Consider the following 20905-nt stretch of genomic DNA (forward strand, 5'->3'; position numbering starts at 1 on the left):
TTGGGACCAATGGGGCATGGACGGAGGGTATTAAAGGAGCTTGCTGCAGTGCTCAGATGAGCCTGCTGTGGCGTTTCTCACCTGCTCCTGGAGACTGTGCCGTTGACTCTGCGTCACCTCACCTCCAAGGGCAGGTAGTGTCGGGCATCGAATAGTACACAGAGTCAAACATAAGGTTAGTGGAAACAAATACATGAGGAACTGAAAGACAAATACAACAGAAATTCTTTCCTTTGTGCTCTGGCCATCAAACACAAGAAATGCCAGTGTTCTTTATGGACTTATGATGATGAAGCCTATCACAGACAAACTATCAATGATGACTTATTTTTAAAAAACTTGTAACTTTGTGCCACACACAAAGCAAAATGATAGCTGAGCTCTATCAAAATTAAAATCTTTCATACTGCTGCCAGGCAATGGTGTCACACACCTTTACACCCAGCACTCAGGAGGCAGAAGCAGATCTCTGAGGTTGAGGCCATCCTGGTCTACAGAGTAAGTTCCAGGATAGCCAGGGCTACACAGAGAAACCCATCTGAAAAAACAAAATCAGTCATTTCATTCAATGACTTTTTCAAACTAAAAGGATAATAACCCACAGAACAGAAGAAAATACTTGCAACTCACATACATATTTAATAAAGGTCTACTAGTCACAACTTGGAAAGAATGATCACAATTCAACATTAAAAGTATTTGTTCTGGGCTGGAGAGATGGCTCAGTGGTTAAGAGCACTGACTGCTCTTCCAAAGTCCTGAGTTCAATTCCCAGCAACCACTTGGTGGCTCACAACCATCCATAATGGATCTGATGCCCTCTTCTGGTGTGTCTGAAGACAGCTACAGTGTACTCATATAAATAAAATAAATAAATCTTTTTTTTAAGCAAAAAACTTGAATGGCTCTTCAGAGACAACAAACGGCCAGTAAGCACATAAGAGCACTCACAATGAAGTGTCCTTTCACACCAACCAGGAAGATTAAAATACACAGAATTGCCCATGAGGATGTGAAGAAACTAGGACCCTCTGTACTGCTGTTTTGACCACTACTCGAAGAGGAACACAATCCCGCTCCATTCACATATGCTAAAATGAAAATATATACCCACACAAGTTCACAACACACTCCTGACAATCAAAAGAATAGATCTATCAACTGATGAACAGAGAACATGTGGCATACGAAGGAACACCAAGTCATAAAAATGAATTAAATACCTACATGACATATATGAGGCTGTGCTAAATGAAGCCAGGCACAAAGGAAAAAATACTATGTGGTGCATTTTTATAAATATCCAAAACTGGCAAACTCTCACAAGCAGAAAGCCCAGCACTTGTTGCCAAGAGAGGGAGACGAGGGGTGAAGAAAGCAGCCTTCACCCAAGTGGCTGTGAGGAACGCATACCTGACAGACTCAGAATCACTGAAAAGTATGAAAGTCTGAGGTTTTCTGGTGTGTAAACTGTCATAAATACATTTAAGATGAGATATCCTACAATGTGGCAGAAGTCTAAAATGATGGCAGTTGGTTCACATGTAGGAGAGGGCCAAACTAGCCCCTTCTTTGTGATATATTCCAGAGATGAGCTGCCACACAAGCATCTTTGCTCCATTAGTTGTTCCTGCTACAAATTGCAAGTATGTGCTAAACAGAAGACTATAACTGCTGCTTATGTGCTGTAACTGCTATGGAGATATCTTCTGGTCAAATACTGACTGTTTCAAATACAGTAAACAGTTTAATACAAAAAATATGTTTTTTTCCACTTCATATATCTAGAGACTCTAGATAATGAAATAAACATTTTTGTGTGGTTATATTCATAACAACCACAAACTATACCATGGTACTTGATTATTGGATATCTCAGCATCTTATCTCATTTTATAGAACACTTAATCACTTTAAATTTTTTCACTATTAAAAGGAAGGCTTTATACACTGTTGTATAAATATAAGCTGGTATAATCATTATGGAAATCAGTACAAAGGATTCTCAAAAAAACCTACAACTACAACTTCTTGTGATCCAGTTATTCCATTCCTAGACACATAGCTAAAAGAACCAGCCAGCACAGTGCTATGCACATCAGTGTTTGCTGGAGCGCTGTTCACAGCTGCCACACAACAGATAAATGAATGGATGAAGAAACATGTACACATGCACCATGATACAATAAAAATACATTTAAAAGATGGGTAGAAATGGGGATCCTCACGTTAATCGTTAATTATGCCAAACTCAGGGAAGAGAAACTATCACCTGCTTTCTCTTATGTGCAGGCTAAACATAATATGTGTATGGGTGGATGCATAGATGGACAGGAAGGAATCGGCCTAAAAGGAGCAGGATCAAGAGATGGGCTGGGGATGCCTAAAGGTGCTTGCTTTGCAAGCATAAGAACCTAAGCTTTGATTCCCAGCATGCACATAAAAGCTAGGCATGGTCAGGTGGCCCTGTAACTCCACTACTGGGTTGGGGGACACAAAAAGGTTGTTAGGGCTTGCTGCCCAGTTAGCTTGGCCAAAAGACGGTGAGCCTGAGTTTCAATGAGAACCTGTCTCAAGAGAACAAGTTAGAAGATGATAAAGTGAGACACCTGACATCTTCCTCTGGCTTCAGCATGCATACACACATACCTGTACTCACATGTGCACACATAGATACACCACACATAGATTATATACACACAAGGGAGTTGGGGGGGGGGAACAGCTTACTCTAGTGAAATGATTAACTTACCAGATTCTTAATTAGAAGCAACTACAAACAGAAGTTTTCATTTTAATCTTAGAACAGATAAATTAAGATAGTCCAGATTGGAAACAGCATAGATGCGAACCCACAGTAATGGTGCTTATGCTCCACTGTAGTAAACAAGACTTAATGCATTAAGGAACAGTCAGCAACAAACAGTATCATCATCATCATCTATCTGCATGTTTTGGCAATTAATAGACAATTATTATAAAATCTCAGGTAGAAAAAGTCTTAATTCATAAACTACCATTCCTACTTACTAACCTGATTGTTTAGACACAATGTGTAGAGGGATCACAAAAGATATAAAGAGAAGAAATTCTCGTACCTAGGTAAAAATGAAAACAAATATAATTCTTATTGTAATTTAACTTACTGTTGTCAAGAGGGGTTCATGTAGCATATACATAAATTTAAAAAACATGCAAAAGTACAAAGAAAGCAAGCACTTACCAAATATTTAGAGAGCCTTTTAAAAGTCTCGTTGATAGTTGAGATTTCCTGAATAATAAAAATAAAAATAATTATTCAATGTCAGAGTTAAACATAGTCTGCCTAAAGTTTTCATGATCTTAAGAATAACTTGTATACATAATGCATGAAAGAGATAATAAACTACAAGACACTGGCAAAGTTTAAACTACTAAAATATACATAGCAAAACAATATGTATAAACTGCCAAGCTGATTTTACTATTTATAAAAGTTAGATTTAAATCATCTTACTTAATAAAACTACTACAATACAAATCCTCTCAGTCGGGTTTCAAGTTTAATTAGGTTCAAAAATTCAGGAATAAGAGTTCTAAATAATATTTATGGAACATACTATTTACCAGGCACTTCACTTAGGCCTTTAAAAAGCATATAGTTATCTTTTTGATATTAATGACTTCATTCTTAACAGCCAACTAAGTCATCTGTGTGAACACAGCACTGCGCCAAGCTGCACAATTCGTGTTTTCTCTACCATTATAAGCTGGGTATGGGTCTTGGAAAGTGCACACAGAAGATCAGGGGTTCAATAGGAAGCTCAAGGCCAGCCTGAGCTAGACACACTACCTTAAAAGAAAACACATGACTTCTATCACCACCACCACCATCATACTCAAAAGAACGTACTATAATATAAAGTAAAACTGACTGCCTCTTAGTCAATGTGGAAAAACTTTTAAAATTCCTTTTACAGACTCACCAGATTTAATTAACAACACAAACAGATACCATCTTGAAATTTTACTACAATTTACAAAAGTAAAATGTTTCTTGGGCTGGCAAGATGGGTCATCAGGTAAAGATCCCACCTAGACACCAAGTCTGATGACCTCGGTTCCATCTCCACAGAGATGGAGGAACCTATCCTGTTGTCCTCTAACAGCCACATGTATGTATACCAAATTAAATATATAAATGTAAGTTTCATTAAGTCATACCGATAGACTTCCTCTATCTACCTGTGCGAAAATCAAGAGCAACCAGACTGATAGATCTAACCCAGACCCTGGGAAATATAGAAAGGGGGATAGTAGAGGCTTAAACAGAAAATTTAGGACAATGGAGTTTTTAGATGACCAGAAATGGTTAAAACTTTCTCAAATTGGGCAGAGATTTCTTAAATGGCACGTGGGGGGTGGGGGGGAGGAACTAGATTGTTATAATTGGATATTCATTATGAAAAACTGAAAATGCAGGCTAAGGATGCAGAACTCTGTCAAGGCACATGTACAACCAAGATTCATATCCAAAACATATGTTGAAAACAATTTCAAATCATCAAGAAAATGACAAGCGATGCTAGAGAAACAGTTCTGTGGTCAAGGCATGTTCTGCTCTTCCAGAACACCTCAGTTCAGTTCCACAGTAGCTCAGAGATCTGAGTCTACATGGAGTTCAATATCCTCCTGTACTCTAGCACCTGTACTCACATGCATCACTCGCACACAGACACATATATGTATACATATAATCAAAAATGGAATGTTTTTTAAAATAAAATGACAATCTAATTTTAAAGATAGCCTAAGGATCTAATAAAAATCCTAAAGATCATACTCAACATAATCAGAAAAATAGAGTGTCATCACAGTGAGATACTACTATAGACCAAAATATTTTGTTTAGTTTAAAACTAAATAATAGTAATTGCAAAAAAGCATGTGCATGTGCTGCAACTGGTATTTTTAGTCTCCAGAAAAATAAACATAAAATGGTACAGATATACACACACCTACTGACCAAACAGCACCTCTCCTAGGCATTCCACTACCAACAGTGAGTGTGAGCATACAAAAAGACAGGGAGATGAACTGCCATAGCAAAATTATCCTTATGAACCCCAAACTGTGCAGAATCCAAGTATCAACAGCAGAAGGGGATGTTATAGTCATGTAACAGAATCTAAATTAAGAGTATGAAATAAGACCCTACTTACAAATATTTAAAAAGTAAGAGAAGGGACTGGGAACAAAAACAAGCACACGCTTAGGATCTGGCTATTTTTTTAAAAGGAGGCTAAGAAAATCTTATCTCTGATAAAGTCACAGGGTAATTACCTTTCTTATGAAGGAGTTACTATCTAGTGGCAAGGCACCACAGGAAAGCTTCTGAAGAATGGAGATCTTCATCTATCTAGGTTGGGTTTCACTTTGTGAAAATACATCAACAGATTTAAAAAAAAAAAGTTCAATTATACTTCCAATTTTTCAAGTTTACTTTCCTAAAACAGAAAGAGCTGACAAGTCTGTTTTCAATAAAACAAGTTTAGACTATTAGACTAGTGACATATAAAACACTAATCTGAAAATCTGGCAGCCCAGTAGGTATCCTGTCTGTCACTCTCTGCCTGAGCCCCTTAAGATAGGGTCCCCTCACTGAACCTAGAGCTTGCTGCTTTTTTGGCTAAACTAAATAGGTCAGCAAGCCCCAGCCATCCTTCTGCCTCCAACTGACCCTTGTCCCTAGCACTAGGGTCACAAGGGTACATGGGCATTCCTGGTTCATGTTTGTGCTGCAAAGCACTCTGACCCACTGAGCAATCTCCCAAGCTCCATTTGTCAATGGTTTCTTGGGGGACAGAGTGAACCTAGGATGTCATGTATGCAAGGCAAGGACTCTACAGCTCCACCACTTAACACCAAGTTTTGCTAATACTTCTTATAAACAGGCTCAAGTTAAATCCACAAACATATGGGCCAGCAAGATGGCTTAGCAGGTGAAATTTTTCTATGCAGCCCTGACTTATTTGATACCCAGAATCCACAGTGGAAAGTTAGAACCAACTCCTGAACACTGTCTTAGACCTCCACATAAACATTCACTGTGGCACGAACATATACACATAAACAAAATTACAAATACATAATCCAGCACGTATATAAAGGAATTAATAGTGACCAGATAGTAGTTGTGCCAGGGATTTGTAAAACCTTTAAAGAAAACTACTCAGTCCTATTGTTTTGCAAACTAAGTTTTCTCTAACCAATGCCTTTAAAAAAAAAAAGTCAAAAGAACTTGCTGAAGAATGCTTAACAAATAGATATTCTTATATCTCTCAAATTCCTTTTAATACTAACAGAAGTATCTTCTTATTTAAAATATAAGCAGTCTCATGTCTTTTTAATTACTTTTCCATTTGAATTACCTAATTACTGTCTCTTAATGTAAACAATTTCTATTTCTCTCTAACCTAAATTAGCATCCTGATTCAATTTCAAATTTTAAAGACATTTGAAAAACAGACATCTACTTTGTAATTCACAACAGCAGATTTGCCATTGACAATTACATGTTTTGCTTTCTTTTAACTTTTTGTTTAGTGTGTGCATGTACATGTAAACGGATACACATGGAGATCAGAGAACATATTCTCTTCGTCCATCATGTAGGCCATAAGGGTTGAACTAAGATTGGTAGACTTGACAGCAAGCACCTTTAACCACTTACAAACTCACTTGTTTGCAAACCCAGTCCTTGAAGATAAGCGCGCTCTCTCTCTCTCTCTCTCTCTCTCTCTCTCTCTCTCTCTCTCTCTCAACACTCCCCAGATGCTGAAGGCCAACATTCATTAGAGATGGACTCACCAAAATGTTACAAGAATTTGGCCTGTAGAGAAAGCTCAATCATCAAGGAGTTATGAGGGTTCTGTGAGAAGACAGACATCCACACAATATAGATGCCAACACTTAAGAGACCAAAGTGCACAGGAACACTTCCACTAAATCGGTTTCTCAAAGTGAGATGCCATTCTCCCTTCAAGCAAGAAACATACTGCTTTAAGGTTGTCTTTCAATTAAGAGAAATGTCAGCGTCCTTTAATGTATGTAAATGTTAACTGGAGAGGTATCCTATAACTATAAAGGGAAGTTCCTTTGTAATAAGAGATTTGTCATCCTGAGAGACAACTGAACTAAAGACATCTATCCTGAAGGGAGGGAGGGAGGGAGGAGAGGGAAGGAGAGAGGGAGGAGAGGTGAGAGAAAGAGGGAGGAGGAAGGGGGATATCTACTTTGAAATTAAGAGTCTACAATGACCAAAGGCAAGACAACAAACATATCATGCCTTATCTAAAGAGCCCACAGAAGCAGATTATGGGTTTGTTAAGGGCTAAGTACCCAATTTTATGCTCTCTGAGAACACAGAGAGATCAGAAAGACTAAGGATAGACGCATGGAGTGTCCTAAAGCAGAAAAGTACAGTTGCCTCACAGTGGCTACACACTGTTCAACAGCAAGTCATGAGATTCTTCCTGCGTCATAACCAGCAAACATTGAACTTAACAACCCAGCACTTTCCCAGGTTCTAGGTCAGAGTTGGAAGTTCTGGTGCTCTGCACAGTAGCCTAACTACAACATATAACAACATTATAACCTCTTAAAAAAAAAAAAAAGCTGGATTTTGAACGTTTTCACTACAAAGAAATGATAACTGTTTAAAGAGGTAGAAGTGTTAACCTAACCATAAACATCACACATATGATGTTATGATATATGTATCATAACATTTCATGGAACTCTATGAACAAGTGTACTTTTTAATTAAAATTTCCTCTTAACTAAAAAGCTTTAAACAGTTCTCTTTTACAAAGAAAAGTTTTAGTACATCATATTTAAACGGTACTCAAAAATTGATGGTTTTTTTTTTTTGCTTTGTTTTGTTTTTTAACTTATCTATGCAGGCACATTGTGGGCAGGGGTTATCCTTGGAAGCCAAAAGAGTGTTGAGTCTTCTGGGAATGGAGTTACAGGCTGTCGTGAGCCTCCTAAATAGGTCCTGGAAACTCTACTCTGGTCCTCTAGAAAAGCAATATATGCTCTTAACCACTGAGCCTTCCTTTTCTCCAACTCCTACTTGTAAGATTCTTAAGTAACAGAAGCATAAATACTCAGATAATCCAAGTCAAAATATTTCAGCTAATTAATGTTTAGAACCCCAACCTCTCTACCAAAAGCCACAGAAAACACAGTCAAGTAAGGTCAATTGAAATGACTGAAGTAAACATTTATGTTTTTTTTTTTAATCTTTAACTAAAAATACAAAAGACCATAATAAAAAATGGGTAAGACAAAGCAGTAAACGAATTAAGAATTTATTTCGCCGGGCGGTGGTGGCGCACGCCTGTAATCCCAGCACTTGGGAGGCAGAGGCAGGCGGATTTCTGAGTTCGAGGCCAGCCTGGTCTACAGAGTGAGTTCCAGGACAGCCAAGGCTACACAGAGAAACCCTGTCTCGAAAAACCAAAAAAAAAAAAAAAAAAAGAATTTATTTCAACTTGACACAGCTCAGTGGAGGGATCCTCAACTGAGAAAATGCCTCCAAAAGACAGACTGCTGTAGGCAAGCACTGATAGAGCTTTCTTAGTTAGTGATTAATAGAGGAGGGCCCATCCCACAGTGGGTGGTACCACCCCTAGGCTGGTAGTCCTAAGTTCTATAAGAAAGCAGACTGAGCAAACCAGTAAAAAACATCCTTCTATGGCCTCTACATCATCTCCTGCCTCCATGTTTCTGTCCTACATGAGTTCCTGCCTTGGCTTCCCTCAATGGACTTTGATTCAGAACACAAAAGTCAAATAAACCCTTTCCTCTCAAAGTTGTTTTGAGTTTAGTTATAATACTTCCTCATAGCAATGATAACCCTTATTAGGATAGCCTTCTCCAGGAAAGTAAAATTAAGAAAAGTACAATGAGTTAAAAATAAAAACATGAGAGAACTGGAAAAAAAAAAGAGAGAAGAAAATAAAAAGAAATTAAAAAAATAACCATTTGACAATCTAAAAACACACCCATAATATGCACAATTGAAAATTATGAATGAAAGTAAAATTGAGAAGAAAGTAAGGACCAGAAAGACGGCTCAGTGTAGATGAAGATGCTGCTGCCAAGCCTGACAGACAACCTGAATTGGGTCTGCATGATGGAAAAACAAAACCAACTTCTCCAAGTACTGTCCCCAACCACCACACACTCATGCCCACAGACACACAAAATAAAAAGGGAGATGTGCAATCCTGGAGGCATTACACTGTCTCCAGTTTAATAACTCCTATATCTCACATGACTCTTTGTATCTAATAGCACTCAGACATGTACAAACAGTTCAGCTAGTGCCCTAACTCTATTAAACCATCCCATTAAAGCTACTGTTTTCAGAAGCAATCAGTAAGTATTGGAGGGTCAACTGTATTAAGACTGGACAAGAAAAGATGAAATTCCTCATGCTAGAGACTCACAGTGGTAACTAGCTCCTCACGTCTCTCTATGCACTGTGATCGATTTGTAAAAACATGCTCTTCTCTGCTTAAAAGCAGGTCAACGGCTCTCACTTCAACATCCTAGCAAAATCATGAATTGAAACAATGATTTCTGACCCTTAGCTCTTCTGACCGACAAAGATACTAATATGCCTCAGCCAGTAAAGCAACTTCTCTATTGCTGTGGCTGCTGATGCAAACTTTTCTTCAACTGTGTAACATCAGAAGCTTCAGGGACTCCAATTTTGTAATGTTTCCCTGTTTTATATGAACATAAGGTTTTCTTTAAGACATTTACTTTAAAACATGACAAAACTTAATCTTCTCTCTACAGTACATCCAACTAAAAGAGATGTTAAAAATTAATTAAACTTTATTCTGTTGTGGTTACCCATAAGACCAAAGCATAAAATCCATACTTCCTGCTAAATGTCTCAGAAACAACATTTATAACACTCAAATCAAAAGCATAACTGATCACTTGTCTAGTCAGCACTGTCAACTTCAGCTAGCACAGAAAATTCTGCAAAATTAATTCATCTTTGACCTCAACCAATTTAATTTGAAGAGTAAGATGGGCACTTAGAAAAACTAATATAAATTACAATATGATACTGTTAACTACTAATTATAAAGGGCATAATTAAGCTTGAACAAATATAAGAGACTTTTAAGACTAAATAAAGGACACTGTCTTTAAGTTATGTGAATAGCATATATATACAAAGTGGGTGAGTAGAATGCCAACAACCAGACTTTTAATGAATTAGTAAGACTACAGAGTAACCATTCTTATAAGGAACTAGCTTTAGGAAATACTGGAAACAATGGAAAATAGCTGTTGGTTCATGAAGAACTCTCTGGTTACTCTAGAATCTGGACTTGATTTCAAGCAATGGACACTTACTAAACGGTTGTAAAAGCCACTATGGCCTGTTACTCAGAAAGGTCACTCCTGTGAACCACCCCCAGCACCACCACCACCCAAAGACCTCTCAACTATCTGAACTACTAAAATCTCTTTTCTTTTACGATTTTAAAAAGTTTGTGTATATGTATGTGTGCGGTATGGGTGTGTGTGCGCGCACATGCGTGCAGCTAACATACACATATGCACACACACACAAGTGCAGGAACTCTGAGAGGCCAGTTATGTTATGGAATGTGCCTGGAGCTGGAGTTATGAGAAGTTGTGAGTCCCTCAATGTGGGTGCTACAGCAGAACTCTGACTCTCTCTCTGCAAGAGCAAACATATGACTCTGTAACTACTGGGCCATCTCTCTAGTCCTAAAGGTTCCATTTCCAACACCTTCAGAATGCATAAAGACCTGGGGAACGGAAGTATCACTAGGACATGAAGAACATGAAGACTGGATTTTAAATGCAATTCATGATCAATATGACTATATATAATATAGACTACTTTTTTAAATTTAGCATTTTCTAAAAGATTTGCTACTACAAGATAAGAATTAATTAATACATGAAATGATTACAATATCAGGTAACTACAATCCTTCAAGGATTCAAGACAATGTAAGTTCCTGAGAACTGTAAGATACATTGCTGCTACTTCTAAATTCAATAGAAAAAACGGGTATTTTATTTTATTACATTTTATTGTTAGGGGGGCACACAATGGCAAGCATGTGTAGGTCAGAGAACAACTCTCAGGAGCTGGCTGGTTCTATTCTAACACTTAGTGGGTTTCAGGAGTTAAAGGTCACCAGGCTTGCCAGCAGGTATTTTCACCTACTGAACCATCTTGCCAGCCCAGCATTCAGAATATATAAACCTGATCATAGTTACCTTCCTATAATCTTACTATGAATGTCCACGGTACTGTCTTGGTTGGTGCTCCTGTTGGTCCACAGGCTCTCTCCTACTCTACTTTCCTCAGGATTCCATCCACCACACCCAACTACCTCATCAATATTCTTACATAAACCAGCTACAGACTATCTGTCCAACTGACCTAGCCATACCAGTCTCTAGTTGTCAGCTATTTTTAATAAATGTATTATGAATATTCTTGGGGAAACTCTATGGACACATTTCCACATCCACTGGAAAAGTGTCTTCTCCAATCACAAAGTGAACTTGTAAATCAGAGTGACAACACATGCTATGATGTGGATTAACATTATGCCACATGGCAATAAGCCAGTCATATAGAGACAACCATGGTATGAATGCATTTAATGTGCTACCTATAATCATCAAGTTCACAGAGACTGCATAACAGAAGTCACGAATGGCTATGGGGAAGGTGTGTGGGGTTACTGCTTATGGCAAAGCATTCTGTTGGGAAGAATGATTATAAAAATAATTATATAAAAGTAATTGTTGCAAAATATAACTGCCACTGGACTATATACATTAAAAATGTTTAAAATCCTAGTTCTTCTCTGCTACCCATTCAGTCACTCTTTTAGGGAACAGCTTCCTAGCTGATCCCCAAAACATCTCTCTACCAGGGACCCACAGTCAACACAGGTGGCTTGTTAATCAGGCTCAAGTATCAATAATGTAAGAGAAGATGGTAAGAGCCAGAGGCAGTGGGTGACTCCAAGGAAACAGCATCTTTCAAAACAACAAGACCGATACACATATGAGCTCAGAGACTTAACAGCATGCAAAATGCCCACAAAAGCCTGGACCCAGACTAAACTGTAGCAAAGAGAAGGGGAAGGGGACAAAGCCCCTCCCCTAACCAAGAGGATAGTTACAACTGATACCTGCCCAAGCCCAGGAGTAGTTGGCCAACACAAAACAGACATCATGGGTTGGTTTAGGGTTTTGGTTTGGATTTGAGGTGATCCTATGCTTTTTGCTTGCTTTGTCATTTTTTTATCTTATTGGGTTTTGTTTATTTGCCTTATGTTTTTGAGAGAGAGATAAATTGTGAGAGAGCATGAAGTGAGGTGGAAAGCATCTCAAAAGAAAGAATATGATCAAAATATATGATACAAATTTTTTAAAGAAACAAAAGAACTATTGGCTAGTTCTGCCAATATCTGCTCAATACATGACAAATACTTATAAACTTTCCATGTCTCTTTAGTAATAAAAATAAGTCCTACAAGACAGAAATTGTTAGTATTGACATCTCATAGATAAAAAGTGAAGATTTGGCAAAGTTAAGCGACAGAGCTGTTTTGGTTTTTTTAATTATATGTAAGCGTGTGTGTTACATGTATCTCTATGCAGGTACCCACAAAGGATAGAAGAGAGCACTGTATCCCTTGGAAATGGAGTTACAGACTGCAGCGAGACATGAGTGATAGGAACCAAACTCATGTCTACTGGAAAAGCAGCAAGTGCTCTCAACCACCGAGCCCTTGCCAGCCTCAACTGTGTTTTGAATGAAGGTAGTCTTAGAGCAAATCTGGAGCTATTCCTGGTTATCACCATCACTGTGGTGTTTTGTTAAGTGACAAAAGCACATGAGAACTACAGGCAAGTTAGGCTTTGTGAGGGAAGAGCATTGCCCAGCATGAAAATGCGCTGTAGTTTTGAGTATGTAATGCCTTCCCTCCCTCCTACCCCAGTCTAACGTATTAGAGGCTTGGTTATCTGCTGACAGATTATCTCTGAGGGCTCTGACCTATCAATGTATGCATCCCTGGTGAATTAATCTTCTGACTGTACTGCTGGGAGGTGATTATGAGTAGGAGGCGGGGTCTGCTAGAATAAGTCACTGGAGTGTGATCTTGGGGCTATAACTTGCCCTTGCCCCTCTTGGATCTCCTCTGTACTTTCAGACTGTCGTGATGTGACATGCTGTGCTGTGCCATGGCCTCCTCGCCACAATGAACAATAGTCTCTAAAATCATGAGCCAAAATAAAGTGTCCCCAGAATTAGGAGATAGCTTAGTCTATAAGTGCTTGCCTGATAAGCTTAAGTACCCAAGTTCAATCCCCAGAGCTTACATAAAAAGCTGGAGCATGTGTGTCTCAGGGCTCAGGCAATAGGCTGGAGGATCTAAAGCAGACTTTCCAAACTGGCAAGCTGCAGGTCCCAGTGAGAAACCCTTACTCAAAAAACAAGTTAAATGCCTGTCCTGAGAAACCATGCCAAAGGTCAAGCTCTGGCCTCCACACACATGTACCTACCATGCACACAGATTGGTTTTCCTTTTTGCTTTTCTCAAGTACTGCTCACGGGGATGTAATGAGCCTGAACAGTACTAGAACAGCTCTGCCCTCTCCAAACTTAAGTCTTCTGAAGAGAGTAGCAAATTGTTGTTAATCACTTGTCTCATCACTCTTGACAAAACACCTGACAGAAACAACGTAAGGAAGAACCTACTGAGGTGCACAATTTAAATGGTCTGCATGCACTGCTGCAGGGAGGGTGTACAGGAGTTCCTGGAGGCAGAAGCTGTGCCAAAGATTCCTCACATCATAACAGACAAGGAAGTCCCAGAACCAGTGTCCAGGCTGTAACCTTCAAGACCACTCCCCACCTACTAGACCCATTTCCCATACAGCACGAGCTTGGGAACAAGAATTCAAAACACGAACCTGCAAGGGTCATTTTAATTCCAAACCATAACTGTGATAAATTATGAATTATGAAAGGGCACATGCTAGTGAATGTTTTAAATCAAGAACGACTTCCCCCATGGGAATGACCTTTCAACCAACATACAGAAGAGATTTAAAGCAAAGAAAATGGTGGGCAGGTTGCCCCACACCTGTACCCCACTTTAGCAGTTAGGATACTAAAGCAGAAGGACTTCAACTTCAAGGCCAGCCTGGGCTACACAGTGAAACTGCCTCAAAAAAAAAAGGAGCAAAAAGGGACTGAAGGGTAAGGAATCAGTGTAGAATCCTAAGAGAAAGGAATTAATTATATTAATAAGGTTATTTTTATTGAATATAAAGTATTCATAGGTCTTTGTTGTTTATATCTTCATAACATTTGACCCTCGAAAGCTTTATGAAGTTTCAAGCACCTTTACTTCCCATTCCTAGCCATTCAACTATTTTTATAATCACTAGATAAACCCTCCATACCAGGAAATACACACATATCTTAGATGTCCAACAAATATTTTATTGTTTAACGCAGGCGCACACATACACACGCGCGCGCGTGCACACACACACCAGTCAGGCACTGAACACTTGCATCACTTTAGCAAACATAGCGGGTCAACTATCCACTACCAGCATTCTTCAAACCCAAAGGCAGTCAGTGGTCACTGTTTTTACTTTTTATCGTAGAGTAGCTCTGTCTTATCTAAAACTTAATATAAGTGAAATTATAGAATTCTGTATCCAGCTTCTTCTGCTGAGTGTATCTGTGCTATTCATCTATGTCTCTTTTTACACTGGGAGTTCCTTTTTATTAATGAGTAGCATTCCACTGCAGGAAACTTTAGCCATTAGCTACTGAAAGATGTTTGGGTTGTTTCCAGTTGTCAGCTATTCTGAATAAATCTAGTACGCCTTCATTTCAAAGAGCTTCTTATGAATGAGTGTTTACATTTCTCTTTGGAATATGCAGGAGGACAATGTCCAGCAGTAGTACATGTTTCAATCTGTAAGAGACTGCCAGAGGTGTCATCTAAGGGAGTCCTGGGTATCTTTCTAAGAAAACCTCTGTTGCCAGTCCTTGGAAGTTTAGCTCTTTTGGCAATTTTTGTTTTGTTTTGTTTTGATGGTTATCTTGCAGGCTAAACTTTCATCTCCCTAACTAACATTAGTAGTTTTTTGTCTATATTAAAAATACAGTACATTTAGAGCATAAGACCAGAATAATTATAAGAAAAATAAAAATAAAAAGGGAAGCCCCATGAGAATAAGCTGAGAAGGTAGACTAAAGGTCAAATTATGTGAGTTGGGATTTCTAATTCAGATTTAGACTAGTTTTGTTTGAGCTACTTCTAAGATAGCTACATGGAGTCATAAAACAGATCTGGAACACAGGCAGGTTCGTGTGGAGTAGAAATCAAGATGTTGAGAATGCCAGGAGAGAAAAAAATCAGGAGAGAATAGTCTAGAACCAAGAATCAAAAGAATCAAGCAAATGTAATTTTTTTTTATTTAATAACTAAACTGAAAGAAAAAGGTAAGTGAAAATAACTTGAACTTTGGCTTCATGGTGAAGAATGAAGCAGAGCGGCAGAACATGTCCGGTGCTCAATTGGAAGTGAGCCTATCCCTAGTAGAGTCCTGGCTTCCCTGGAAAGTGAGAACAAAGTCTTCTGTAGAAAGAGACGCTGTGGGAGCCTACAAAGAAGAGTGACTGAATGGCAGGTACTGAGGCGGAGCAAAGCAGTCAGCAGAAGCACTATATCAGGCCGCCAAGCTATGCTAACATCAACTTGGTTGATGCCCATGGATTTATAATAGTTTTTATAATCTTAAACTTACAAATAAACAAATTACATATTTATAATTTAAAGTATATATATATGTATGTATGTACATATATATTCACATGTGTGGCTTTCTACTGCAGCATTTAAGGGGTATAAAAATGAAGAAAACAAGTTAACAAGAGGAAAGGGAAACAAAGCAAGCTAACGCACGGAAGAATACAGTAGCTACAGTGGCAACAACTAACCTAGCTTCCTTGAAGGAAAGTGATTAGCTAGGTGTAACAATCATTAACATAATTTCCATACCAACCAGAATAGGCTGCAGAGGAGGGGAAAAAAAAAATCACAGGAAGTAAAACCCAGAACACTAGCTAGTCATCCATGCAAGTACTAACCCAAGAAGAGTTACTATAGGGCTGGAAATGCAGTTATACCAGTATCTTCCTAGAATTTAAAGAAATCTCCAGAAAGGCAGTATATGGCAGCCCACAGAAAACTGATCCCAGGGATTAAGACACTTCTGAATGCCTTCTGGGCATTATTTAATTCTAGTAGTCATTTAGATGGTAAGGTGTGATGATACTTCCATTGATGAAAAAAACAGTATGAAATATAAAGGGATTTATCCAAGTTATTCTCTTAAGCCATATTATAAGAAACTGTAAGACACCTGAAACGCCAAGAAGGATTCAGGTTACATTAGGTATCCAAACAGAGTAGTTTCAGTTACAGAAATATATTAAATACTGACTGTATTTCCAGTTTTGAATAGCCTCCCTCAGAAGCCCCATTAAGAAAGGACATACGTGTATGTATGTATGTATAGATATATATGTATGTATATATATGTGTATATATATGTATGTATATATATGTGTGTATACACACACACACACACATATATATCAAAGCCATTCTTACAAATTAATCTTTGAGCCAGCATGAAAGTGATCTTCACATGTCAGTACAACAAACAAGACTGCAAAGGAACAAAGTTTCTGCCCTATAAGAGGTTGCTAGCTATCCTTAAAATTCAAATCTACCTCTCCTCCAAACACTAGCATAAAAATAACCAAGGAAGGGCTGCAGTGATGTTAGTAAAAGAAAAATTAAAAGGAAAAGGCTTGGGCAGCATTAACATCCTCATTTGCTAATTGTATAATAAATAAGCCTATGCTTATCATCAAAGGACACCCAAAAGAATCTATTATTTGAATTAAGAGTTGGGAGGGCAAAAATTGGGGAGGTGGAGCTAGAGATGATGGGCCTAGGGGTATGGTGGTAACACCTATAATTCCAGCACTTTGGAGGCAAAGGCGAGTTGGATGTCAGAGCTTGAGGCCAGCCTTGTCTATATAGAAAGTTCTGGGCCAGCTAGACCTACAGTAACAAGAGTAAATCTTAAGATAATATCTATGAAAGCTATCAACTGTACCAGAAGACATTAAACAGTACATACAGAGACAAATGGCCATTACCGTACTGAAAGCTATAAATTCAGTGAAATTCCAATCACAATTTCAATAGCTGTTGGGAATTGCTTGTTATTAGATTATTTTGGAAGGATGTTTGAAACTTGATAAGCTGACCTAAAAGTTTTAGAGAAGGCTCAACTTTATTAGATATCAAAGACACATTAGAATTGTTCTCATTTAACAGTGTAATGCTGACATGAAGGAAGACAAACCAAATCAGTCCAGAGAATAGAAACAATGCAAATAAAACTCACTGTCTTAGCCAGGCTTTTCCCACCGCTATAAGTACATGGCAGAAATCATTTTAAAGAGGAATTCCTTTGACTTGGGATTTTAGTCCACCAGGGCAGGAGGATGTGACACAGGAGAGAGTAGCTCTTATCATGGTGTCATATCACAGTGGTCAGGAAGCAGAAAGACAGGATGTCTGTCTATGCCAACAAGCTTCCCCTAGCATCTCCACCCTCTCAGGTTTCCGTCCCCTTCTTGCTGGAGTGGGATGAGGTACAATTCTAGAGATCTAACCCAGGGCCTTGCACATGCTATGCTAACATTCTACCACTGAAGTATAGTCTCAGTCCCTGGTCTTAGAAACAGGGCTCTGCTGTGTAAGCCAAAGTGCCTTTAACTCCTGACCTCTGGAGAACTGGGATTACAGCTGTGTACATCTGATTTCGTTCCCACATTCACTTTATCTGCCTCTCAGTCTCTGACTGGTACAGTCCAGAGTCAGGGCAGTTCTACCCTCAATTATTCACTCTGGAAACCCCCAGAAAGAGAAAATAGGAAAGTATTTGTAATGCACGTTTCCCAAAACACTAATGTGCAAATTATAAAAATTAAGTGCCAGAAATCAATATAAAGCCAAAATACAGCAAATAAATGTAAAGCATACAAAAAGAAGATTCAAAGAACAGGAAACCAGAATGAGTAAAGATGTCCAACTTCACTAGAAACTAAAGTAATAAAATAAATAAATTTTACATCAAACTCAAACAGGCCAATTATCAAGTTGTAACTTTTGGACCCCAAAGTAATACCTGACCCTAGATCCTCTGATCCCATACTTTCTGATGCCTATCTCAAATCAACTCCCACACTTGATTCTAATACCATGTATGAGCATTACAGCACCACTTGCCAAAAGACAAACCTAGTATCTCTCAGCAAAACTGACTCTTACTCAACATGGAAAGTTAAGAGAGGCTTTAAGAAATAAACTAAACTTTTTATGTCAAGTGGAATGCATCTAGAAAGAAATGGGACGTAAAATTGTTCAAGTCATTTTATGTATGTCTCAGACATACAAAAACTGGAGTGGAATGGCCAAAGGACCTTAGGACACAGGGTACCTAGTAATGAAAGGAGAACAGCTGAACTTCAAAGGAAGAAAAGCTCCTACAAGTCAGGAAGCTACTGTGGGAGGATAATCGGTTCAGAGCATCAGGTGAGGGATGCATAGGAGGCCAAATGTTAATGGCTCCTTAACCCTAAGTTAGGCACAAAAGGTATGTTTAGTACCTTCTGAATTTCTACAGTATGTCTGATTTACTTCATTATTTATATAGAATTTTAATGGTATTTAAAATACTCAGCTTGATGATGATAAATACCTAATCCAAAAGGTACAATGAAAGGAACTAGGAGATAAACTGAGGATTTGGTCAAGGCAAAAATCATAAACCATTACAAAAACAGTAATTCAGGTGGCCTTCCATGACTTAATAATGAGAGCAGATCTGAGCCTCAGTAAGGAAGAAGGAAATTGGACATCCTGGGCAGAGTGCTAAGGTGAATCAGGTCTAACTAGCTTGTTATCTCAGCTCACTCGGCCTGGCCTCACTGTGATTTTTCACGTGACCTTGAATCTAAAGAGTTCATTCTGCCTGGTAATGCAAGAGACAGAAAGGCCTGTTACCAGCTCACAGGGAGCTTATCACTAAGTGTGCCACTAAGAGGCATACAGAAAGAAAAAGCAGCACTTCACACCTAGACAACTTCAGCTGGCATTCAGAAAAAAAAAAAAAAAAAAATAGCCAGCTAGCTGGAGGAAAGGCTTCCTAACTACAGTGGAACTGATGCTGAGAAGATGAAACAAACACCAAAACAATTCAAAGGTGCAAAACACTCCCTAGGCAAGAAAAATAGGGGCAAAAACGTAAACCTCTGGGGAAGGAAAACTGTGAATGAAATGCTCGGCAACTTTTGGGTCTCAGAAAAATAAAATTCTTAGAAAAATCTATAACTCTAAGTTGCAAAAAAGAACCTAAAGAACAAGAAGCCCATAAACATATAAGAAGCCTACAGAACGCCAAATAGACTAGACCAGACTAGACTAGAATTTCTTTTGAAATTCCTTCTGTCACATAATAATCAAAACACCAAATGCACAAAACAAAGAAAGAATATTAAAACCAGTAAGGGAAAAAGGCCAAGTAACATATAAAGGCAGACCTATAAGAATTACACCAGACTTCTCACCAGAGACTATAAAAGCCAGAAGATCCTGACATCATACAGACCCTAAGAAAACACAAATGCCAACCCAGGCTACTATACCCAGCAAAACTCTCAATTCCCATAGATGGAGAAACCAAGATATTCCATGGCAAAACCAAATTTACACAATATCTTTCCACAAACCGAGCACTACAAAGGATATTAGCTGGAAAGCTCCAATACAAGGAGGGAAGTTATACCCGAGACAGAGCAAGAAAGTAATCCTCTTCCAACAAATCCAAAAGAAGATAGCCACACAAAGATAATTCCACCTTTAATAACAAAAATAACAGGAAGCAACAATCACTGTTCCTTAATATCTCTTAGCACCAATGGATTCAATTCCCCAATAAAAAGACATAGGCTAACGAACTGGATCCATAAACAGGACCCAGCACTTTGCTGCATACAGGAAACCCACCTCAGTGACAAAGACACTACCCTAGAGTAAAAGGCTGGAAAACAATTTTTCAAGCAAACAGTCTTAAGAAACAAGCTGGAGTAGCCATTCTAAAACCTCCAGCCCGAGAACACAAAGGGAGGGACTCATGGTTCCACCTGTATAGGTAGCTGAGGGTGGCCTTGTCAGGCATCAGTGGAAGTGGAGGGCCTTGGTACCCAATAGTTTGGATTCCCTAGTGTTGAGGAATTTGAGAGCAGGGAGGCAGGATTGGGAGGATGGTGGGAGCACACCCTCATAGAAACTCCCAGAATTATATGGATTAGATATGATAGAGACAGGCCACCAGAAGACTAGATTCCAGAATTCAAACAAAAGATATCTTGATACTAAAATTTGTTTTGAAAATTGTATATTGCGGAATACACAGCCTTGGTGTATCTACTCATCAGGCAAGCTGAGCAGATCTGCTCGAACCTCTGATGTCCTGGAATCTCAGCTGAATGCAGTGAAGACACAGACGTCAGAGGATTATCAGTTTTCTCTTCCCCTTGCCCCTCTTCTAATATCTCAACGCCCGTAATCAGCTTGAAGAAGTTAATGAAGAGTCAGTCCCCCTATTCCCTGGGCTTGGGGACTGGGATGGTTAATATTGGGCTGTCTTTCTAGGAAAAAGTAGT

The 20905-nt window shown here is 38.7% G+C and overlaps 1 protein-coding gene across 3 annotated transcripts in view; it reads right to left on the reverse strand.

The window, feature by feature from the left end:
• The window catches only part of Fbxw7 (F-box and WD repeat domain containing 7), a 160308-nt gene that overhangs the window by 111296 nt on the left and 28107 nt on the right, over positions 1-20905 (reverse strand). Inside the window, exons 2-4 of one of the 3 annotated variants that reach the window (XM_028789484.1) lie at positions 3224-3271; positions 3035-3098; positions 82-201 (exon numbers count right to left, since the gene is read on the reverse strand). In XM_028789484.1, the coding sequence (XP_028645317.1) occupies positions 82-195 (114 nt within the window). In that variant the 5' untranslated portion in view covers positions 196-201; positions 3035-3098; positions 3224-3271. The remainder of the gene's footprint in view (positions 1-81; positions 202-3034; positions 3099-3223; positions 3272-20905) is intronic. The other 2 variants (XM_028789485.1, XM_028789486.1) reach the window with 2 other exon arrangements.

Source organism: Grammomys surdaster, unplaced genomic scaffold (genome assembly GCF_004785775.1).
Source record: "Grammomys surdaster isolate TR1022 unplaced genomic scaffold, NIH_TR_1.0 125834, whole genome shotgun sequence".
NCBI classification, from domain to species: Eukaryota; Metazoa; Chordata; class Mammalia; order Rodentia; family Muridae; genus Grammomys; species Grammomys surdaster.